Source organism: Tiliqua scincoides, chromosome 2 (genome assembly GCF_035046505.1).
Source record: "Tiliqua scincoides isolate rTilSci1 chromosome 2, rTilSci1.hap2, whole genome shotgun sequence".
Lineage (NCBI taxonomy): Eukaryota > Metazoa > Chordata > Lepidosauria > Squamata > Scincidae > Tiliqua > Tiliqua scincoides.
The window spans coordinates 19687930-19713395 of NC_089822.1; the positions used below are offsets into that span (position 1 = coordinate 19687930).

The following is a 25466-nucleotide window of genomic DNA, read 5'->3' on the forward strand; positions in this document are numbered from 1 at the left end:
TGCAAGTTCACTGAAATAACTGAGAACTTTGTAAGGACACTGCTGTGGTCTTGTGAATGACCTATTAATTTAATTGGAATTTGCCAGAAGTACCTTATGGACTGTGTCCATTGAGTGTACTAATTTCAAGACTCTGTTCTTACCAATGACCATCTTATCCTTTAAAAAATGTACTGCAAATTGATCTATACAAGCAAGTGACCTAGAAATTGGCAGTAAGACTGAATAAATTTATTTTGTACTCTGCAAACTATCCTTTCCCACTTATGTAGTTTTACATTCTTTAAAAGTTAAAACCAGCAAATATTACCTTACCTATTAGTACCTCATGGATAAAAGTAGTCTAGGGAGTAATTTATCACAATGGCTGCAAGTCACACGGTGGTTAACTGGGTGTTGAGATTTCAGCCAATTTAGGGCCCTATCCTCTACCAGCATGAATGCAGCCATGCCAAAGGAACATGTGCTGCATCCTGTAGTGTGGAGGCAGTCATGGAGGCCTCCTCAAGGTAAGGGAATATTTGTTCCCATATTGGTGATGGAAAATTGGATAGGATCTGACTCCTAGTCCCTTTGTCTACAACAGGAATGTCCATACTTTTTGGCAGAAGGGCCACATCATCTCTCTGACATTGTGTCAGGGGCCAGGGGAAAAAAAGAATTAATTTACATTTCAAATTTGAATAAATTTACATAAATGAATATATTAGAGATGGTTCTTATAGAATGAATGGAGGTCTTTCAATAACTCAAGGCCTATAAAAGGCCTTGCAAAAAGCAAGGTCAGCCTTTCCTTTGCTGCTGCTGCTGCATCACAGGTGTGAAACAGCAAGCAGTGGAGGGAGCCCTCGTCCCACAGCTCACACGAGAGGTTGAACAGTTGGCTATCATGCCGAGAGCAGTTGCATCAGGCCAGCGTGGGCTCCAGCAAGTCTCTGGAGGGCCCGAGACTCACTGGAGACTGGGGGCAACTTGAGGGCTGGATTGGGAGTCCTCGAGGGCCGCAAGTGGCCCCAGGGCCGGGGTTTGGTCACCCCTGGTCTACAATTTAAAACTAAAGAGGCAGAGGAGTATAAGAGGGAAAGGATGCATATTATTAAATTATCTAAACCCAACTATATATGGTTTTGAGGAAGGATGGGTCATGGCAACCTGATATGGGCGGGTTGCCCATTCCTACTTGATATAATCATGAAATTGATCCATGACACTGGGAACCCAGTTGTTGATGAAACCCAGTTTTAGAACCAGGAGATCCTTTTTGCAGTTCTGGTTCTCAAATACCTTACAATATTTTGTAATTTATTACTATTTTTGATTTACAGTTGAATAACTCAGGTTGGAAGATTGTGACCCATGCACTGGAGCACACTGCTTTTCCAAGTGGGTGAGTAAACAAATGTCGGCTCAGTTTGGTTAATGGCCATTAGTTTTGGGCCACAATCCTATCCAACTTTCCAATACCAATGCCGTATCTGCTACTGGCTCCATACACTTGCTTCCCAAATTAAATTTTGTTCCCAATTTAACAGAAAATGGAAGAGGAAGTTGTTGAAGGCACTTGGGTTATTTAATTTTATATCCCAAGTGCCTTCAACAACGTCCTCTTGTAGAGGGGAACTGTGTGTGTCTTGGGCAGCTCGGTGTGAATTGAAAGATGTGTGATTTTTTTGACAAACTAAATTAAAAAAAGAAAGATGTGTGATTTTTTAGGCTATTTCTTTTTACTTGTTTTATTTGTTGTATGTGACGCCAATAAAGGTTTTAGATCTGATATTAATTTTATTTCTACAGATTAAAAACCAGTAGAATGTAGCAGGAATTCTCTTCTCAACCAAGTCTGTCAGAAAGGAAGTTCTTTAAAAAATCTTTTTAAGTACTACTGAGAAAGCAATTTATCCTAGACAAGTAGGAAGAGGCTACTCCTGGAAAATACACAGAACATTAGGTCCCAAAACAGGTAAATCACTGGCAGTTTTTCAGTGAGGACAAAAAAGGGGACCAGCAAAAGCAGTTTGAGTCTCCCAGTTTGAGTTTCTACTGAGAATTTTCACTCCTAATTGATTTTATAGATTTATTTCTATGAATAAAAAGCACCTTCAATTTAGAGGGAGTATCAGGAGTTGTGAGTTGCATTAGGAATCTCTTCAAAGAGCATTCTTTACGTCCATCAGAATCGCCATTCATGCGCTAGATTAGTTCATTCACTGTAAAAGCTAAAGTCATTCTAAAATCTGGAATGACAGATACTGAGCAGCAAGAGGAATGGGAAACAGTCAAGTCTCCAAAATGTCACCACTTTATTTTTCTATTATACTCATATGTAATCAAGCAAACTTGTTCTCTGACTGAAAATCCTCCCTCTCTGGCTAGCATTCTGTTGTCTCTTCCTCTAGATGGTTAAATTTGGCTATCATAGTAGCACTCTATGCGAGGAATGATTGTTCTAGAGGATTTTTCTTCCCTTTCACAGCCTTGAGAACAGAACAAATCCAAACAGCAGAAAAACAAAGCAAAGAACAAAGCAAAGAACAAAGCACTTCACATTTGTGAGAAACTGAATATGTGCATTTAGTGTTGATCGTGTTTATGGGGTGGTCTTGGGACAAAAGCCATCTGAGGGCCCCCCAATAGTATGTCCCCTCCACTGCTGTCATTCTCGCTAAGAGTGGCAGCACAAAGGAGAACTAGAGACTGCTGGGGTGGATCCAAGGCGAGGGGTGTAAGGGTGCATGGGCCCCCCCAATTGACTGCCAGCAGGCAAAGGCACCCGCTGGGTTGGGGAGCAAAATTGGGTACCAGGGGAACAGAGAAATTGGCTGGAACGTCTAGTTTTAGAGATATGGTATAGCCTCATGGTTCAAGCAGCTTCCTCATGAGGAAGCTGCTTGAACCATTTACTAAAGAGGCTATGCCGTGTCTCAAAAACTATATGTGATAGGGTAAAACGGATGCCATTTTTGGAATCGGCACCCCAAATATACCTAGGAATTGGTGTAACGTTTAAGGAAGCAAAATGTGTGTTGGCCTGCGTAATGAAAAGGCCTGTTTAGACTAACTTCCCCACCTGTGAAATGTCTGCAAGTGCAGATAGGCCAAGGATGGCATCAATGGTTAGCCAGGTCAGGCACTGTACAGTCACCTACTTTTGCTTTGGACACAAGGGTTCTGATTCAAATGCACATGCCACCCATCTGTACTGCATTACTAATGGGATGTGCAACTCAGTGAGCATCTGAACCACATTACAATTCAGCCTCAAGCACAACCAGATTAAGGCAAGAGGGCATTGATCCAGTTGCCTTGGAAATGAGATGCTTAACTTCTCCCCTGAAACCTGGCCTCTTTGTTTGCACCCTTTTGCTGTCAAGAAGGAGGTGGTCACGGGGATATGAAAACATTCACCCCTTGTTTTGTCTCACCATTAGATTTGGCATAATATATGTGTTACATTTGCCAAGTTATCTGGAGATGAGACCCAAAATCCACAATTTATATTTATAAATGTCACTAGATGAATGAGCTTTGCCCTCTTTGGGCTAGTGTTCCAATGATTTGAGATGCTTTGGTGGAGACACTGTTCAGCTGTAGTACCTCACTCACTGGCCTAGTTTAGGCAATAGTCTGCATGAAGAAGTGAAAAATACAGCTGGTGCAGCAAAGTGACTAACACATCAAACCTGGCTAACACATCATAGTGGCAAACAAGTTCCACTATGTTCAATTGTCTTTACACCCATGTATGTGTGCATAGGATCGCAGCCTAAGAAAGTGATATGTGAATCAGGACTTTTTTCGGTTGACTCTTGTCTCTGCCATAAGCCCACTAGGGGCCCAATCCTATCCAACTTTCCAGCACCAATGCAGCTGCAATGCAGCCCCAGGTAAGGGAATACATGTTCCTTTTACCTAGAAGAGACCTCTGAGACTGCCCCCCCCCATCGCAGGATGTAATGCACATCCTGTTGGCATGGCTGCATCAGCTCTGAAAAGTTGGATAGGACTGGGCCCTAGGTGGTCTTAGGCAAGCTGCAGGCTTTCAGTCTCAGCTTTCCAGGTGAAAAAAATGGGGATAATAATACTTGCCCTACATCAAGAAGATATATGCAAACATCTGAACACTTGAAAGCGCTATACAAATGGTAAACATTCTTAGTCTATAAGTAAATCCAAGCAACCATTCCTTCTATTACATCTATAGAAAGGTGGAGCAAATAATTCTAATGCCTTTGGGAGAAGAACAAATACACATATTTTACACAAACAAGAAGCTGCAAGCAACACATTATGGCTCCTCCTCCTCTACGCACCGCTGTCTGATGGATTCAGCCGTAAAAAGTGCACAAGTGAGTGAAGTGGCTTCGTAAGAACAGTTCTGCAGATAGTGATTGTGCAACTTCTGCATATGCTGAAGCAGGCACAAAAAGCCAAATTTAACGGGGGTGTCAACTTGCACTTTTAGGGGCTCTGATCACTGGTGGGCTCCCTACTGAAGCAGAGAACACAGCTGATGTTTGTCCTTATTGATCAATATTGCTGGGTCTAAATAAAGATGCTTGTCCATGAAGACTGCTGGTAGGAAAATGAGGTTTATAAATGAGAAGGGAAAGGCTGTCAATAACAAATCATGAAAGAGCAGGCTGGAGCAAGGCAGAGGTTTAAGGAATTTGCGTCCTAGTAGCTATGTGGTTTTAAGTCATTTCTGCCCAACGTTGCATATATGCAACAGGGATCAAATGTGTACAACTGGGTAGAAATGGGTTTGTAGTAGTATATGAAAAATGTTCCCAATTTGAGATCACTGACAAACCCCAGTCCTGAAATTCCATTTCTTTAAGTATCCCTGGATGTCAGATAATAATAGCGGGAAATCTTGAAAAAGCAAATTCAAATAAAGTGAAAGCAACACTGGTTAATTTGCAGGCTTATATCTTGGCATGTGTTTGATTTCAGCTATGATGATCTTACCTGCCTTATAAATTAATTATGAACTGAAGGTTATTTCCATAAGAAATAGATTGTCCTGTCTTAGCCAAGAAGTGGTTTGAATTATTTTCAACAAGCATGTATCTTACCATTTCTGTGAATACATTTAAGTTCTGCTGATTTTATAAGCACTTGAATGAGCTCCAAGAGCAGCACACAAGGTATTATCTCTGCAAGCTGGTGGCTCAGATGATGTATGTTCATGAGAATGATAAATGTGATTCTACTGCAGAAGGTGAAAAGTTCCTCTGTTCTCAGTCAGGGCATATTTATGGCAAACCTCCTTGTGAACTTACTGACCAAAGGGTTGATGTAAGAATGTCAAGATACAATGGACTTAAAGTGCCAGATACATGCTGCACTGGGTAGAATGATTATGACTGTGGTCTGTGCTTCCCCACTGTTAAAACACACAATGTGAAGAAACATAAGTACTCAAGTCTTTCGTGGCTCTTGAACCTCCTGATTCACCTGGATCCTATCAGGGATGGTGATTGTGGTGAACTCTTCCAGTTGGACTTGAAATTGTTTTTGGAAAAGTGAGCTATTTTCTAACCAATGCAGAAAACATCCTGGTTTATTCAACTTGCCCCCTCTGCTGCTGTAATCTAATGCATAAGAATAGCCCGGGGCAGCAAATAAGTACTTAAAGGGGTCCCTCCCACTCACCACTGAAGCCAGACTGGGCAGCAATGACATCACGCAGGAGGTACTGTTTGTTTCGGCAAGTGCCTGCATGTTGCCATCGCTGCCCATAATGGCTCTGACGGCGAGTGGGAGGGGCTGCTTACACGCAGCAATGCAGAATCTGTAGTACTTACCATTTTGCCCCTCCCCCAGCTACACTAGTGGTCATCTGTTGCATTGATAGGATCTGACCTCACCCCTGACAGCTCAACTTTTTCTCTCACTTCATCTCCCTCCACCCACCCACCCACTAAGCCACCTTGCTACTCTGCAGTGGTGGCAGAAGAGAGGGAGGGAGGGAGGGAGGGAGGCATCTTTCTCCCTTCAGCCTGCGGCAAGTGGCTGTGGAAGAGTCAGGAGGGCTGGGAAATGCAATTTTCCCAGTATACCTGACAGTGGCATTTCTCAGATCATGTAGAGCACGGGCTACTAAAACTGCAACTTAGCCAGAGCCCCCACTGTTACACTGCACTATGCTTGTTCTTTCTTAGAAAGCCTCATAAACTGTGTGTGTATATGTGTGTTTTCATAATAAATCTTTTCAAATTGCACAAAAGGTTGAGAGCGTGGAGCTTATATTTCCAAATACCAATTATGTTCTCTGGAAAGGAAGTGTCCCAATGTTCTATATTCTGCAAGGAGACATGATCTGTACCTATTTTCAGCCAACATCTTCTCACACCACTATCTAAAAATAGACTAGCTCTGAACTTTAAATAATGGCTCTGAAAGGGTATTAACCTCTTTCTCACAAGTTCGGATTGTAGTGCTGCGGTAGCTCTCAGCTTTGTGACCTGTAGAATGACAACTGTATCTTTCTTTTATTAAACAGCAACCAGATTATCATTTTCATCTGATCTGCATGGCAACAGAATAGGAACAAAATAGGAAATGACATTCAGGGTAAATATAATGATATCCTCTGCTAGAGAATCAGGGTAGCTTGTCCTATGCTAAGCGTTGTACTTTTTCACAAAAGATGCTAAGAGCAGTTTTTCCGTTCTAATGCATCACCATGCATTCTAATCAGGGTGGATTTTTGAAATCTGACTTACAGGCGCAGGGAAATCAAACTGTTGGATCAGCCCAGGAGATCTATTAGTTCAGTATCCTGTGTCCAACAGTGGCACAGATATTTTCAGGAAGGCTATTAGAAAGGCACGAAGGCAACAACCCCTCCTCCACTATTTGCCTCTGAGTATCTTGTATTCAGAGGCATAGTGCCTTTGAACCTGGAGGCTTTATTTAGGTATTGTGGCTAACACCTGATATTTAGAATAATCTCCATTAATGTATCCAATTTCCTTTTAAAAATATCTAAGCCATACCATTATTTTTTGGTGGTGGTTTTCACTAGTATGAAAATTGAGTCTAGCTAGGGAGTGAGCTGGAGGGTATGGATCTTGGCAGCAATGGCAAACCCTGAGTCTTATCCCCAATTTTTCCACCCACTCTGCCCTCTTCCCCTGCTCAGGCTTACACCAGTAAAAAAGGTTGTCTGGGTTCCAGGAGACTTTTTGGTAGGTAAGAAGAAAAAGCTTTTTACTTACCTTTCACTAGCCATTAGATTGCCCCAGCACCACAACTGAACACATTCCAACAGACTAATTACTTGGCAGATGATGTGTGGGGACAGGATTGGGCTGTAATTCCCACAGTTCCAAAACCAGGAACTTAGGTTACTTTTTAAACCCAAGCAAATCCAAGTCATCATTTTTACTTACTTTAATTAATATAAACATAAGATAATAAATTTATATAAATATATGATAATCCCAATCCTGTTCTATTCTCCCTCCCTGCCCCCCCCTGTTGGTGCAGGCACGCCATAAATGGGAATGCAGTATCCAGCAGGGTGGGGATGGATGAGGAAGTTTCAGCAGGGAAAAGGGATTTAAACCCCTTTACCCCTGCATAAACCTTGTCCTCTGCAATAGGTTGGGGAGCCTGCTGTCTGAGGGGACAGAATCCAGCACGCCCTATCACCGTTGGATCCACCCCCTCCTGCAGCATCCCTGCCCTGTCACAATCCTCTTCTTGGCCAGTTTTGCCGACTCCCCGTCCCTGTTCAGCACTCTCCCAACCCCTCCTTATTTGAGTCACATTAGGTCCTTTATAACTAATATATTTGTAAGAAGATTCTTACAAATCTTGTAATTGTGGTATAGTCATTATGGACCCATTTCTACAAACTGCTGCTGTGTCACATAAATATGCAAGACTGGTGTATTTTTGGGTTTCATTAAAGATACCTTGATAGCAGGGAAAATTTAGAGAGACCTTGATAGCAGGCTTGCTCTTGAATATACTCGAGATTATACTGAAAAACACTATTTACTGTAACCATTCTTTTTACAGCTATGAATGTCTTATCATCACAGGACAGAGCTTTTCCTGAAGCAACTGGGTCTATACGTTTGGCTTCCATGTATAATACCTGGGCCTGTTGAATTGTCTATAACAATAGCCAGTCAATTAGTAGCGGCCCAGAGATAATGAGGCTTTCAAGAAATAACGTGTGGTCTGAAACATGGAGAAGGGGAAACAGTAGTTCCCCAAATAGTGGTTCTGGACAAGCATCCTATTGTATCAGCACTGTAGGCTACACCAGCTGCTGTAGTCTCATGGTAACTTTGATCCACTCCCATTGTTAGATACCAGTTTTTGCTCAAAAGGTTGCTGTTGATAGGAACCATGGAAACGTGGTAAAAGTAGCGGTAATGTCTGTGGCACACACATAGTCTATCTCTAGTATTAGTAAGGTTTCAGCAAAGTAATGGTTTAAATTAGGTGTGTATGTACTTACAGATCTGTCCACCACTATGATTTTGACAAATTAAATTGCAATTATTTTAAGAAGCCTTTTAGAAACAAATGGGGTGTGTGTGTGAGTGTGTGTCCATCTCAGTATTATTTACTAATGCCAGGGGGTTCCAGGAAACATGTACAATAGTATGTCACAGAAGGTACTTAAAAATACATGAGGAATACAAGCTCTGCTTTCAGGCTGTTATGGTCAAAAGAAGCGTATTTCTTTCTGTTGGCAATCTAGAACAGGGGTGTCCAAACCCTGGCCCTGGGGCCACATGCGGCCCTCGAGGCCTCTCACTGTGGCACTCAGGGAGCCCCTAGTCTCCAATGAGCTTCTGGCCCTCCAGGGAGCCCGCATTGGCCTGACACAACTGCTCTCAGTGTGAGGGCGACTGTTTGACCTCTCGTGTGAGCTGTGGGATGAGGGCTTCCTCCACTGCTTGCTGTTTCACGTCTGTGATGCAGAAGCGGCAGCAAAGGAAAGGCCAGCCTTAATTGTGCAAGACCTTTTATAGGCCTTAAGCTATTACAAGACCTTCATTCATTCATATAACTTTATCTTTAATATATTCATTTATGTAAACTTATGTAAATTTATTCAAATTTTAAATGTAAATCAATTCTTCCCCCCCCCGGCCCCCTACACAGTGTCAGAGAGATGATGTGGCCCTCCTACCAAAAACTTTGGACGTCCCTGATCTAGAATCTATTTCTGAGATGCATTTACTGATCAACTGATGCACTAAATACATCCAAAAGGAAAGAGTCATTGGCTAAGGGTCATTTGAAAAACCCTGCAGATCAATTTAAAACCAGTCCATCTGTGTAGAATGAGCAGCTGCCAGCAGTTTCTTGGCCAGCAGAATTTCACTGATGGTAGATCAGAGGAGATGCATGAATGACACTGTTTTTCCAGGTTGTGATTTCGAAAGCCTGTTTAAATCTAGATCCAGACTCTCAGTATTTTTAATACTCAATTTTTATTTCCATTCTATATTTCATTCTCGTTTTGTTATTTCCAAAAATACTCTTGAGTGAACAGTAGGATTGCAAGTAATGCAAATATGGTGCATTCTTTCCCCCCATGGTATGGTCATTTTTCAGTGCCTATTCCTGGTGGATTTGATGGGCTTATTAAATTGTACCCAAAACACACAGTAAGTAAAAGCACACATCTTCATACTCCATTACTCCCCTAGGTCGGTTTCTAGCTGAATTGTATAAAGGCCTGAGGATATCCTGGACATTTTCAAGATAATAATAATAATAATAATAATAATAATAATAATAATAATAATAATAATAATAAACAACTTTATTTTTATCCCGCCCTTCTCCCCAAAGGGACCCTGGGAAAAGATAATGTTTGCAGAATAAGAATACCACATAGCAAATGCAATGTTTGTTAAAAGAATTGTGTTCCTCACTGCAAATAAAATGCATCCATTAGTGGTGGACTCTCCAATCATACAGAGCTCTAGTGTGTCCCGCAATACTTTTTTTAAGTCTATGCTCTGACACAGATATTCTGACATAGAGCAAAGAGGGTTTAGAAGGTTTGCTTTAAAACACTCCTTTATCTCAGAGGTGAGCTGACTTGATTGTGTGTGGACTACTATATTTGAATTTGTTTTATTTTTTAACTAAAATTCCTGCTGCCATTGATATGTGGTAAACCTTAAATTTACAAGCAAGAATACATACTCAGATATCTGGATAGTTAAGGAATGATTAATATTACTGAAGTGGTCCTGAGACATATTCTTGCTTAAAAACCAATGCTTTGGTCAAAACCCCTCACTGTCTCCCCCCAGCACCACTAGCCACCCCACTGCCACATTGGGCACCATCACTACCCACCATCATGGTGGGCAGGTAGGCCTGTTAATCACTATGGCCATGGCAATAAACTCAGCTCTGAGGCTGTATGTGACTAAACGCTTGTTGCTGGGATGGAAGACTGTTGCCCATGCTCTGCTTGCCATTTTCCCAGTAGAATTTGACTGGCCTCTGTTAGGTATTGTACAGGCTGTTGGACTAGTTGGAATCTAGGTAATTCAGCAAAGCTCTTATGTGTTCAGCAATTTTTGTGTGTGCGAGAGAGAGTTTATCTTGCTAGTTCCCTTTTTGTAGTCAGACGTGCTGCAGTTGGGACAGAGGTTTGCACCCTCATCTGCAAAGTCTGGGAGAACCAGGTCTCAGATAGAAGAGTGTTTGCTGCGCTCAAACAGAGATTGGCATCTAAAGTTACCCCTGGTTTTGAGAAACTCGATCCATTAATTTGACTCCATTCACGACATGCTGCTAAGGTTGGCTTTTCACCCTAATTAAAAATATTTATTTATTTAACCAGTGAAAATAGAGGATTGTCATTAGCGGTTGCTGTAGCTCTCAAAAACTGAATGCAGTGGCTGATGAGGGCGTTCATTTCACCAAGTACAAACATGTATAACAAGCAAAATCACAATATAATTACACCAGCACATCAGTGACCTGCTATAGTTTATACTGCCTAATCATTCCCATTCTACTGCTCATGTTTTTAGCTGCCCACTTTGTGGGTGAAGCATTTTGTTTTTTAATGTAGTTCGAAGAGATTGCTGGTCCACTGGCATTTTTTGTAGGTGCAACAATAAAAATATGTTGCAGTTGCTGATGGGCAAAAGAAAGAAACTCAGTGATCCAAGCAGAGCCTTGAAAACTCAGTTTGAAAAGGTTGCACATGGTGGAGTTAAACACTATCAGGCATAGAAGTTTTAGCATTTGTCATTCTATATTAGATCTTATAATTAATGAGCATGACATTTCAATACCATTAATGGAAAATTTATGCTTCTAGACAGGGAAGGAATTTACGCACAGTCTCCATTAGTTGGATAAAATGCCAAAAAAATAAAAAAGAGCTTGTCCAAGTTACAGAGGCACTCACTAGCTGGACAAATTCAGATGACCTAATTACACTTGATTCTTCACATTTGGTAAGGGAAGACATTACTGTAAAAGCTGAATGGATCATTGCTCCGTAAGACTTGCTATCCTATAGAGTATATGTAACAAAGCTAGCCTTAATTATGCTTTCCACCAGGTTAGGTTGCAAAAAATGGCAATGACTGATCTGTACTTTTCTGGATCCACCTGGATACTTAAAAAAAAATTGGTGCTAAATGGATAGTCTTTCAGTCCTCTGGCAAGGAGGGTCATAACACAATACAGGTTCTAGGGCACAATCTTATCCAACTTTCTAGTGTTGGTGCAGCAAAACTGCAGCCCCAGGAAAAGGAACAAACACTGCCTCACTTGGAGGAGGCCTCCATGAGTGCCCCCCCTACCGAAGGAGGTAGCACACGCTCTGTTGGCATGGCTGTGCCAGCGCTGGAAAATTGGATAGGATTTGGCTCTTGGTCCATAATTTGAGTCCTTGACATAAAATAAAACTTCTTCAATAAACACTACATCTCCTTAGTGGCTTGTTACTTCTTAATCTATGTGTCAGTCCACAAAAGTACAAACTACTCTGAAATTTATTCAAAGTCAAAAAGCATAGGCATCACTGAGGACAGCAAATGTATGTCCTGGTACTTAGGAGTTCCGACATTTCTGGCCAGCTCAGTGTTCCTAGAGGTAGAGTGAAATTGGTCTATAAAACTGAATGTGCAAATTGAAACGGGAATGGCAAAAATCCCTTGGTTTAGAAAAGTGACTGTATGAGCTGCGCTGTTAATCTTGCTCAGTTATTGTGAGACTATAAAGCAACTATAAGAAATGGTCTTAAAATGCACTGCCTTTTTTGCAATTAATTTTGAATACATCTACTGTGGGTCTTTAAACCTTGCTAAGAATTCCCCTGTAATCAGGGAAATTTAAAAGTAGCATTGGGATTACGGAATGGGGAAAATTTGGTTTTTGCAGTCTTCTGACTCACGGATTCATGACAGAGAGGTATCCTAATCTTTTGTTTCTATCACATGTTGCATCAAAAAGTGATCTGGTGGAAAGTGATATGCCATATCAGCTCAGACCAGAACTTTTACAGTTCTGATGGGTAACATGGGCATTTTGTTTCTCTTTATTTTTAACAAGATCAGTCTGATCTAGCATTATTGGTTTAAACTTAAATCATGGAGGAAAAATATTACCCATATTGTAGGATTTCCTTACCTCCCTAAGTGGGTCATTGAGTTCATTGAGAATACTCTCCTCATCAAAGATCTTGCCTTGGTAGCGGTGCTCATAATAATCGTGGATCTTCTGACGCATGTCGGCAGGTAGTTTATGGAACGACATGTACTGCTCCACTTGTTTGTACTAGAAGAGAAAGAATGCAAGAATTTAAAAAACAAGTCAAGCCATGTAAAATGAATTAAGCTACAATTCTATCCACACTTTCCTGGGAGTAAGCCACACTGACTATAATGGGATTTACTTCTGAGTAGACATGCCTAGGATTGCACTCTTAGTAATATAAATGAAGAGAGGTGACTAGTTTATGGCTACCAGAGAAAGTGAATGGATAGTGGCCTTGGTTGTTTCTCCGCATTTGAGATTATGAACAAGAAACAAAGAAAGGAGACACTTGCCAGTGCTTTGAAACATCTTGCTATGTTTTTTTAGATTTCTGCCATTTAGGAAACCTCATTTGTTAATGAACACCTGCATGTTTAGCCAAGAATCTCAGGATACTGCAAAGGCTTCTGGGACACATGCTAGGGTGGGTAAGCTAAGTCTGTATGGGGCTCTGACAAGGGCAGCCATAGTTCACTTGACTAGGAACAGTGGTGTCACTAGGGAGTGCGGACCACACTGGGTGACATCATCAAGGGGTGTTTCATCACAAGTGCATTTGAGCACCACTGGTCAGAAATGGAATCTTAAAAAAAAAAAAAATCAAAAACAGTCCCCACCAATTTTTCTGAATTTTTTCCTGAGGAAGCTAGAAAGCTGAAATTTGTTCACTAAACTTTTTCAGATTGTTAGGGTCATCCCATTTCATGAACCAAGAAGGCAAAGATCATTGTTTTAGAACCACTGCACTACTGGAATTGTTTGTATTCATCCTCCCCCCCCCCTATTAAAAATGAAACTTTGGCATATTGTATATGGTAAGAAATTAGACTTTGTAACCTACTTTGATTGAAGCCATTCAGTAACAGGTAAATTAAATACCTGCAATCAACTGTGGAACATACTGGTATACAAACACACCTAACTGATACGCAGGAGTCAAATTCAGCCATATTTAGTCATATTTATCGCTTTGCATAATTTCCTCTCCTTTTTCTTTGGTTTCCACAGGCCAGGTCTACCCATCTGGGGGAGGACAGAGTGAGGCTTCCCCCCTCCCCACAGGCACAGCAGCTGCACCCATGGCTGAAGTTTCTGAAAGCTTTAGAATTCAGCCTACCAGGCTTCGCAATGCAGAGACCAGGTCTACCTTTTGGTAGACCTGGTCTCCTGTGTAGCCTGGTAGGGGAAGGGATCCATGGGGGAGCCACTATGAGTTACCGTCATGGGTGACACCAACCCTAGTGATGCCACTGACTAGAAGGCACCTAGGTGACACCCAGTAGTCTCCTCAGCTGCTCCCAAAAGCACCAGGAATTAAGTAGTAATGTCTGCATTAATTCTGGAATTGTGGAAAGTGGTGGGATTCATTTTCATTATCACTTCATTTTCACCCCTAGTATCACCTTCATTCAGTGGCCAATGGCTGTAAATAGGTCATTCTTGGAAAGAAGTAACCTTGCTTGTGATTCTGGTGGGAACAGAGTTGGTGCATTCTCCTATCATGGCAGGCGGAACGGTGAAGCCTTTTTGCTGCAGCAGCAGCGACATAGGTCGCAAAGCAGAGAGTCAAAAGACTGGACTGTAATCCCCCCTTTTCATGCCAGGTGCCTCCCTCACAGCGAAAACAACCTTCTGAGATACTGTGTAACATTTTAAGGAGGAAGCGAGGTTCAGTCCAGGTCAACAAAAAGCATCCACAGCTTTTAGTGCAGCATTTCTAGCCAATCATTTATTTGCTAAAATGATTAATAAAAACAGCAGCTTCATAAAGGGATGTCTTAGGTATGAACTGCTAAAAAACAAACCTCATTTTCTACTGCCTACAAAATGTACACAGTAAACAGCAAACACAGGACACCCATTTGCTGAGTCATCCATAATAAGATTTATTTTCAAAAGGGATTAAACCCAAAGGTCATTATGAGGAAGGTCACTGTTTAGTCCTGAACACCAGATGTTATAAAAGCACCGTGTTTGCTGTCAGGACATTGTGGCTGATATTGCACTAATTACTGGAGATGGAGAGCTGGCTGCTCCTGATTTGTACATTGGAGCCATGATTTGTGGCGAGTATGGGCTTGCTGCTGTTTTCTTGGAAACTACATACATAAGACCTTTATTGGCATAGATAATGGAAATACGAAACAACAACCAAACATTAAACATTCAGAACACACAATAAAATAAAGCACTCGTAATCATCCAATACCCTCTCCCCCCATTCACCATAATATAGCGGAAGACCCAGAATTCCGTCCTGCCAGAATCCCAGAAACAAAGTTGGCAACCTTGTCAAGAGAGTCAGTTTCCTCTATGGAAAGAAGAGTTTGTAATTTAAATGAATCCTCTCAGCCCTGCATTTTGTTCAGCAGTGGAGCCAGATAGATCTTACGAAGGGTATCATGGAGCGGGCAGTAAAAAAATATATAATGTAATGTCTCCACACAATTCCTGTCACAGGTACATCCTCTTTCTGAGTAGGGAATGCCACTAAACCTGCCCGCTAGCAGAGCTGATGGAAAGGCATTGCATCTCGCAAGGGAGAATGCTCTGCGAGCCTATGGGCACTGCAGATGATAAAGGAAAGAAGCCGGCTTCCCAAAGCTGACTGGGATGTGCAGATGGAGAGGGGAGCAAATGGTGTTAGCTGCACAGAGTAGCTCTTGACGCTCAATATCGAGCAATCTTTCCTTGATAGTCCTGTAGGCTTCACTTAAACCAATCATACCCAGGCTTGCTGTGTCTAGTCCTATCGATTTAAGCTTGGTGAGTAAATCCGAAACCTCCACAGGCAGTACTGGATCAGCCAGAAGCTGGTACATTAGCCCATATGGGGCAGCACTGAAGAGGATTGCAAGCCAAAATTTTACTGATCTCAACCAAGCCAATGTTTTGAGTCTAATAAAACCTACTTCAAGACACATAGCAGAGTATGGAACACATCTGGGAAAACTTCTTGGAAACTAATTGAGAAATTTGAATCCAGGCCTTCTAAAACAAGCATGAGACACAATACCAAGACACAATACCACACTACAGGAGACAAGAAGGGAAATGGAGGCGGGGTAAATTGGAAGAATACACAGTTGTTTCAGTTACACAGCTTTGATATATTGGGGTCTTGGTTCTCAAACACCTCGGGAGTTCGGGAACCGAAGTAAGTATGTGTGGGTGAGGGGGAATGCAGCAACATGAGATGGAAGGAGCATTTTAACTTACAGGAGCCAGGGAAAGAGTCCTGGGAGGTCTGGGGAGCCCTCCGCAAGGCTCCGCGCACCTCCACACATCAAAAACAAAAAAGGGTACTTTGGTTTAGCTGAAAACTGAAGTGCCTTTTTTTGTTTTTTTATAGATGTTTGGAGGTGTGGGGAGCCTTGCAGAGGGCTCCCTGGACCCTTCCCCCCATAACTCCTATGCGGACTCCTGGTAAGTTAAAAAAAAACCTTTCTCATCCTCGGCAGCAGTACGATCCTGGAGATCGCATTGCTGCCTTCCCCCTTCTCCCACCCCTTAAAGAGGGATAGGGCTTCTCTGGCTGAGGTGTTGTGACATCCCAGTGCGAGAAGCCCTGCAGTAGGGAATGGGGACAGTACAACTGTACTGTTATCTAAATCGATCCACCACATGGAGCTATTCCAGGTGCCAGAGACTTTGACACTGGCTGTCACAGCCCTACACCCACACTTACCTCACTGCTGCTACCCACTACTTTGCTGCTTATTCCTATGTTTGCTTCTTTGTATTTACTAGAAAGTTGGCTAGTGTAAGGGCTCAGGGGTATTTTGCATCTGAATATCTATACCCAGGGCTTTTTTTGTAATGGAACGCACCGGAATGGCGTTCTGGCACCTTTTTTCCCCCCTCCTCCTGGCCCCCACCTTTTTCCCTCCTCCTGACCCCCACCTTTTTTCCCCCTCCCTGCAGCACTGCTGGCTAGGGAGGGATTCGAACCGGCACCTTTTTCCCCCCTCCTCCTGGCCCCCACCTTTTCCCCCCTCCTGGCCCCCACCTTTTTTTCCCCTCCTCCTGGCCCCCACCACCTTTTTTCCCTCCCTGCGCCACCCAGCACTGCTGGCTAAGGAGGGATTCGAACCTCCAAACTTGTGCTCCACAGCCCAGCACTCTCTCCATTGGGCTATAGGAAAGCCTAGAGTTACAGTGTTCAGAACTAATATATAAGGTCCTGAGCCCAGCTGGTGGCCATCAGCGCCTCAAGTATTAATTCCAAACACTTTGAGCCTAAGACTTCCAATGGCTCAGTTACTAAAGTGCTAGTCTGTGGAGCCAGAGGTTGGGGGTTCAAATCCCCATAAGGAATAATTTTTCTTCTTCTTCTTTTTTTTTAGGTGGGGAGGTAAATAAATAAAAGATTACATTTGTTAATCTTAAACTTGTTCTTGTAAGTGGGTTCCTGCACCTTTTATTATTTTTTTACAAAAAAAGCACTGCCCCTGCCTCACCGCACTCACAGCTCTAGCCTGAGCCCATCCCGCTTTTCCTCTCCCCGCGCTCTGCTTCCCACGCTCTGCTTCCCGCGCAGCTACCAAGCCGGTGAGGGCGTGGGGACGTGTGCGGAGGAGGAGGACAACGACAAGGGACAGCCAGCTAGGGAGATGGGTTGCAGCACCCAGGTACTAGCTTGGCAAGAGGAGGGGGGGAAGGAAGCTGGCTGGTGCAGCCCCTGCACCTGAGACAGCCTAGGCATGTCTACTGAGAAGTAAGTCCCCTTGTGTTCAGTGGGGCTTACTCCCAGGAAAATGTGGCTGGGATTGCAGCCCAAGCCTATGCAGGTGTACTGAGAAGTAAGTCCCCTTGTGTTCAGTGGGGCTTACTCCCAGGAAAAAGTGGATGGGATTGCAGCCCAAGCCTATGCAGGTGTACTGAGAAGTAAGTCCCCTTGTGTTCAGTGGGGCTTACTCCCAGGAAAATGTGGCTGGGATTGCAGCCCAAGCCTATGCAGGTGTACTGAGAAGTAAGTCCCCTTGTGTTCAGTGGGGCTTACTCCCAGGAAAATGTGGCTGGGATTGCAGCCCAAGCCTATGCAGGTGTACTGAGAAGTAAGTCCCCTTGTGTTCAGTGGGGCTTACTCCCAGGAAAAAGTGGATGGGATTGCAGCCCAAGCCTATGCAGGTGTACTGAGAAGTAAGTCCCCTTGTGTTCAGTGGGGCTTACTCCCAGGAAAAAGTGGATGGGATTGCAGCCCAAGCCTATGCAGGTGTACTGAGAAGTAAGTCCCCTTGTGTTCAGTGGGGCTTACTCCCAGGAAAAAGTGGATGGGATTGCAGCCCAAGCCTATGCAGGTGTACTGAGAAGTAAGTCCCCTTGTGTTCAGTGGGGCTTACTCCCAGGAAAAAGTGGATGGGATTGCAGCCCAAGCCTATGCAGGTGTACTGAGAAGTAAGTCCCCTTGTGTTCAGTGGGGCTTACTCCCAGGAAAATGTGGCTGGGATTGCAGCCCAAGCCTATGCAGGTGTACTGAGAAGTAAGTCCCCTTGTGTTCAGTGGGGCTTACTCCCAGGAAAATGTGGATGGGATTGCAGCCCAAGCCTATGCAGGTGTACTGAGAAGTAAGTCCCCTTGTGTTCAGTGGGGCTTACTCCCAGGAAAATGTGGATGGGATTGCAGCCCAAGCCTATGCAGGTGTACTGAGAAGTAAGTCCCCTTGTGTTCAGTGGGGCTTACTCCCAGGAAAATGTGGATGGGATTGCAGCCCAAGCCTATGCAGGTGTACTGAGAAGTAAGTCCCCTTGTGTTCAGTGGGGCTTACTCCCAGGAAAAAGTGGATGGGATTGCAGCCCAAGCCTATGCAGGTGTACTGAGAAGTAAGTCCCCTTGTGTTCAGTGGGGCTTCCTCCCAGGAAAATGTGGCTGGGATTGCAGCCCAAGCCTATGCAGGTGTACTGAGAAGTAAGTCCCCTTGTGTTCAGTGGGGCTTCCTCCCAGGAAAAAGTGGATGGGATTGCAGCCCAAGCCTATGCAGGTGTACTGAGAAGTAAGTCCCCTTGTGTTCAGTGGGGCTTACTCCCAGGAAAATGTGGCTGGGATTGCAGCCCAAGCCTATGCAGGTGTACTGAGAAGTAAGTCCCCTTGTGTTCAGTGGGGCTTACTCCCAGGAAAATGTGGCTGGGATTGCAGCCCAAGCCTATGCAGGTGTACTGAGAAGTAAGTCCCCTTGTGTTCAGTGGGGCTTACTCCCAGGAAAATGTGGCTGGGATTGCAGCCCAAGCCTATGCAGGTGTACTGAGAAGTAAGTCCCCTTGTGTTCAGTGGGGCTTACTCCCAGGAAAATGTGGATGGGATTGCAGCCCAAGCCTATGCAGGTGTACTGAGAAGTAAGTCCCCTTGTGTTCAGTGGGGCTTACTCCCAGGAAAATGTGGCTGGGATTGCAGCCCAAGCCTATGCAGGTGTACTGAGAAGTAAGTCCCCTTGTGTTCAGTGGGGCTTACTCCCAGGAAAATGTGGATGGGATTGCGGCCCAAGCCTATGCAGGTGTACTGAGAAGTAAGTCCCCTTGTGTTCAGTGGGGCTTACTCCCAGGAAAAAGTGGATGGGATTGCAGCCCAAGCCTATGCAGGTGTACTGAGAAGTAAGTCCCCTTGTGTTCAGTGGGGCTTACTCCCAGGAAAAAGTGGATGGGATTGCAGCCCAAGCCTATGCAGGTGTACTGAGAAGTAAGTCCCCTTGTGTTCAGTGGGGCTTACTCCCAGGAAAATGTGGATGGGATTGCAGCCCAAGCCTATGCAGGTGTACTGAGAAGTAAGTCCCCTTGTGTTCAGTGGGGCTTACTCCCAGGAAAAAGTGGATGGGATTGCAGCCCAAGCCTATGCAGGTGTACTGAGAAGTAAGTCCCCTTGTGTTCAGTGGGGCTTACTCCCAGGAAAATGTGGCTGGGATTGCAGCCCAAGCCTATGCAGGTGTACTGAGAAGTAAGTCCCCTTGTGTTCAGTGGGGCTTACTCCCAGGAAAATGTGGATGGGATTGCAGCCCAAGCCTATGCAGGTGTACTGAGAAGTAAGTCCCCTTGTGTTCAGTGGGGCTTACTCCCAGGAAAATGTGGATGGGATTGCAGCCCAAGCCTATGCAGGTGTACTGAGAAGTAAGTCCCCTTGTGTTCAGTGGGGCTTACTCCCAGGAAAATGTGGATGGGATTGCAGCCCAAGCCTATGCAGGTGTACTGAGAAGTAAGTCCCCTTGTGTTCAGTGGGGCTTACTCCCAGGAAAATGTGGATGGGATTGCAGACCAAGCCTATGCAGGTCTACTCAGAAGCAAGTAATTCATTCATTTTTATAGTTATTAATATAAGGCTTGGCTGATCTAAATTAATTAAGCAAAAATTATTACTAATAATTTAGTAGCTTTGTAATGTCATCAACAGGAGATTTAGGTTTTTAACTATAAATGGGGAAGCTTAAGTGTCCTTGCTGCATTATAATAACACTTAGGAAATATGTATTCCTCTGTGCAGTAGGTCAGATCATTGTTGTCTATTAATTTTTGGTTTTTTTAGACTATATTTAATAATCACTATTATTATTATGGGGAATGGGGACATAGTACACAGGGGAAAGGGGGGAACCACAAAAGATGGGTTAATGAATTGATTAAGTTATGAAGTTATGAATCAAAAATCAGGTGGTCACACACCCTCTATTGGTTCAAGATGAGTTGTAAAATAGATTATATTCCGGTATTATATAATTTATCTATTTTACAATTCATCTTTTGTGTTTATTCTTCTGCTCCCCCCCCCCTTGTGTGCTTATATTGCACATTCATTGTTATCTGATCACATATTTCTCTTTTTTTTTTTTTGCACCAATCATGTTTCAATGTCTTGAGCCAATAGAGGGTATGTGACCACATGATTTTTGATCCATAACTTGTTTATTAATCAATTAATTAACCCATCTTTTGTGCCCCCTCTCCCCTGTGTGCCAACTGATTTGGGTTCAAACAAATCTGTAGAGTGATGTAATGTAATCATTTTTTATATTTTGCCTTCATCAATTGTTTTAACCAATATTTATTAAATGTTTTAAAAGTTTTAATTAATTTTTTTGGTTGTTACATATTTGCAAATACATGCAACAAGCCCTGATATAATCCTTGGTGTGCACTCCCGAGGTGGTCCGTCTCTTTTTGTTCTTCTCTCTTGAAGATCTCCCCTCATTTTCTAGTTTTTAAGTAGTTGGGGAATGGGGATTTAAAGAGAGAGAAATGAGATGAATGAATGAATGAATGAATAAATAAATAAAAGATTTATTTTATTTTAAATAAAAAAATATTTTATATATTTATATATACATATTATATATTTATATATATTAAATAAAATATTTTATTTTAATAAATTTAAAAATAAATAAATAAATAAAAGATTAACAAGTCATGAGTTCCTGCACCTTCTTTTTTTTTTTTTTTTTTACAAAAAAAGCACTGTCTATACCCATGCACAAAAGGTCAGATAGAAAGCCACATCCAAGTTTAGCCTTTTGCAACATTTGGTTAAATGAAATGTAGTTGGTTGATAATATCACAATTCTGAGTACTTCACAGATCTAAGCCCCTGGTAGAATGGACCACCTTCATGAAAACACACAGAATAGCAAAAACCTTATACAGTTTTATGAAAAAGGCTTTGACACCATCTGTTGCTGACATCATCTTCTCTAAGCATGGAGACATTCCAGCATGCATTTCCTCCCCTCTCACCCTGTTTACAGATGGGCGGGGACATCAGGGGAGTGTTCAAAGACACACACACACACACACACACACAGCCCAGCAGCATCCCCATTTTTCCCCGCAGCTGGCTTTTTAAAGGGGGGGGGGGCAAATCCATTCAAGTCCATTAGAGTCACTACAGGGTGACTTGGAGACTTGGAAAGTGCCCCTGTTAGGACTCTTTTTCAAGTCAAGTCACGGGGGCAGTGACTCAGTGACTCAACTTGAGTCCAGCCACGCTGGATTTTCCCAACACTGTTCACTACAGTATTTGTCTTTCCTATCATTTCTTAGTTAAACCAGTCTTTTCCTGCTTGGTTACACAACATTTTGACCTTTACAAGGTAACTAAGCACATTGTCCACCTTTTCAACTGTACAGTAGCATTCTAGTACATGACACACCAATTAATTGCTTCTGTCTAAGCCATGCCTTTTGAATCTTATCCACATTCCTGATTCCTGACAGATTATAGACTAAAGCAATTCAGATTAATACACTTTCTTCAGCAAGAACCACTAATAGACTTAAGCCCTTTCCTTCTCCCTTCTGATCTTTCTTGCCAATCAGTGTAGATATGTAACATTTGCCACCTATTCAAATCTACTTCGAATGCTTATTTATTTCACTACAGGTGGTGCCTTTGCAGGGGATCCATTTCTGGATCCCAGGTGGCTACCAAAAACAATGGATAATCAGTTCCACAGTTTTCAGCCCAGCTGTACTCCGAATGTGACTGGAGCCTTTCTGAGCTTTGGAGAGACCACGCACAGCTCCGAAGCTCAGAATGCCACCTAGAGCCATTTTAACACGAAAACCGGAAGTTGTGTTAAAAAGGCTTCAGGCAGTATTCTGAGCCTCGCCAATGCTCTGAAAACCTCCCAGACAAGGAGGGTCACGTATGGGAGGTCTGCCTGGGGAATCTGGGGGTTCAGCATCCTTGGTAAGGCAAATCCGTGAATGCCAAACCCACGGATAAAGAGGCCCACCTAAAGAGGCAATTGCACCTGAATAGTATTCTTTTCAACTTCTTTAGGTAAAGGGTAAATAAATAAGGCCACAATCCTAACCAACTTTCCAGCAATGACACAAGGGGAATGCAACTCTTGTTAAGGGAACAAACATTGCCCTACCTTGAGGAGGCCTCCATGACTGCCTCCCAACTGCAGGATGAAGCACATGCCCCACTGGCACAGCTATGCAAGTGCTGGAAAGTTGGTTAGGATTGTGCCCTAATAAATGTAATCAAGCTTGGAACACATCTAATAACTTCCACAGTTTGATTTCTAAGCAACTTCTAGCAGGAGCAATCAAGCCCCCAAACAAATCTGTAGCTGTTACATGCATTTAAAATGGTAATCTGAGATAGAAACAACTGAAATGTTTTGTTCAATATCATTTTGCAAACAATCAGGAAAATAAGAATTTATAGTCTTTCGAGACTGAAGGTTGCCAACAAGCAACACCTATATCTGGTTATCACTCTGGTCTCTTCTCAAAAATAATCTTATACCCAAAATGTTATCTGGAAGAAAACAGGAACACCAGCAAATCTTTGCTCACATCCTAGAACAATTCCAGTTTTCTGCCAACTCCACTTTTTAAAAAAATACACATATTTGTAGCCGCATCTTTGTAGCCGCAGTTGCCAAGACAAAATATGAGGATAACAAATCTAAAGAAATGCCAGCGAAAACCAGAATACAACTGAAATTGTATGCAGAGGCAGTGATAGGAGCCATTATCACTGATTCATCTGACAGGCTTTTCGTTCAGTCTTGTTCTGTATTCCTCCAACACCAGTCTTCTCCCCTTCCAGCTCTGCCCTCAGCCCTGTTCTATATCAAATCCATTAGAGATTGCCACATGTGTAGATAGCATACCAGTGTCTTGTGTGGATGTGATAACAGAATTTTATCTCAGGTACCTAGCTGTTGGGTTTTTGTTTACATACTTGGAATTGTGTCTATCCGTTACCATACATCAGGAAAAAAACATTTCCCCAGATATGCATGGCTAACTAGTTTCCTTCATTCTCTCCAAGAAAGCACACAGGACTCTTGGACAAGTTTAATCTGAATCACATTTATTTCGCTTGGTCTCCAACTGTGGTCTACTTACATATAATTAGAAAAAATATTTAGCATTTATGTTAGTAATTATGTTAGTAAAGAACACTTCAGAGTGTTCAAAAGTGCTGCACATTTATTTTCTCAATAACATTTAAAACAAACCTGTAAGATAAATTGTATTATCCCTGTAAGATAGACAGCCCACTGTTGCAGCTGTGACATTGCACAAAATTATAAGATCTCATGAGATCTTGTGCCATTTTGCATGCTCTTGGACTAGCAAGCCAGGAAAAACAGGCCACACTGAGCCCTGTGAGTGTGCCCATTTATTTATGACATTTTATTTATTTAAAGCATTTGTACCCCACTCTTAGCCAACAAAAAAGCCTCAGGGGCTTATATAACCTCAAACAATGGAAAATCATTACAACAGTAAAAGGAGGGGCAAGGAATGCCTTGCTTGCTTCTCCTTCTATTCCTCTTCACAGGGGGGGTTGGTGTTTCTATAGCCATTGTGAAGGGGAACAGAAAGGCACCATTCAAGCCTAAAGAGGCACCATCACAATAATATCACAATGTCAAGTAGCTGGATTTGATTACCTAACAGAATCACTGAGAAGGCAACATACATGAATAAGTGACCATTTTCAATATACTGAAAACTTGCTGAAAGGGGCAGTAGTTCTGACAAAAGGGTTCACAGGGGGAAAAAAGTAAGCTGCTTAGGGCGTAATCCTAACCCCTTATGTCGGTGCTTTCCAGCATTGACATAAGGGCAATGCAGCTCTGAGGAAAGGGAACAAACATTCCCTTACTTTGAGGAGGCCTCCGTGAGTGACACCCAATTGCAGGATGCAGCACGGGTCCCATTGGCACCGCTATGCCAGTGCTGGAAAATACTGACATAAGGGATTAGGATCGCACCCTTAGGCTCACATAATTTTTTTTTTGGTGGGGGGAGGAGTTAAAAGAAGAAAAACTCTAGCTAGACTAATAAAAAATATTCCTAGTTCTTGCAACTGTCTACTTGTGACCCTATCATAAAAAGGTCTTTTGAAGAAGTATCAGACCATTGCCTGAATATCACTATACTTATTACTTATGCCATCTTCATGAGTGCCTCTTCCCTTGATCAATTCCAGTTTCATTCAGCCATTCTGGGGTCTTAGCTCCTGTTTAGTTGCTCCACCTGTACATAATAAGATACACCAGCAGTCCTATTCAAGGCAGTGCTCTTGTTAACAAGTTTTCATGGGATTTTAAAAACAAAATCTCAAAAGCTATTCCCAAAAGGTACCTGGAGTTACAGGTCAGTGGAAAACGCTGATCTCCAATGAGAAAAGTCCATCTCTTAAATTGATCATTAGGTTCTCAAAGGCAAATCAATATGGAAGAGACAGCACAATTACGCAAATAGTTCTAGAGAACACTCTGTCAATATTACCAGAATGTATTTATGGATAATGGCTGTACTTCCTAGTCTCTTCCTTGGTTAAAGTTGATGGTGCTTCCATTGAAAGAATACCGCTAAAATGAGGAAAGTGTTTTTAAGGGCCCAGCCTAACTAGTGCCTGCATGCAGGGTACACTGGTGCGGGCACATGTTCTGCTGCACCCTGCAGGCAGTTTGTGCAACATCGGTAGCCATTTTGAGAGCACGATAGCAAATAGTGGTAGTGCCAGAGGCTCACCACCACACCCAGCGACCCCTGCCACCAACGGTAAGTCAGCAGCAGAGGTGGGGGTAGGCAGGTCAAAGTGGGAAGGGGCAGAACAGGGCAGGGATCGGAGAAAGTAAGAACAGCCCCACTGGATCAGGCCATAGGCCCATCTAGTCCAGCTTCCTGTATCTCACAGCGGCCCACCAAATGCCCCAGGGAGCACACCAGATAACAAGAGAC

At 42.9% G+C, this 25466-nt stretch overlaps 1 protein-coding gene across 1 annotated transcript in view; it reads right to left on the minus strand.

Annotated features, from left to right (window-relative positions):
- The window catches only part of HCN1 (hyperpolarization activated cyclic nucleotide gated potassium channel 1), a 196717-nt gene that overhangs the window by 34680 nt on the left and 136571 nt on the right, over nt 1–25466 (minus strand). The window contains exon 5 of the mRNA XM_066616191.1: nt 12643–12789. Within this exon, the coding sequence (XP_066472288.1) occupies nt 12643–12789 (147 nt within the window). The remainder of the gene's footprint in view (nt 1–12642; nt 12790–25466) is intronic.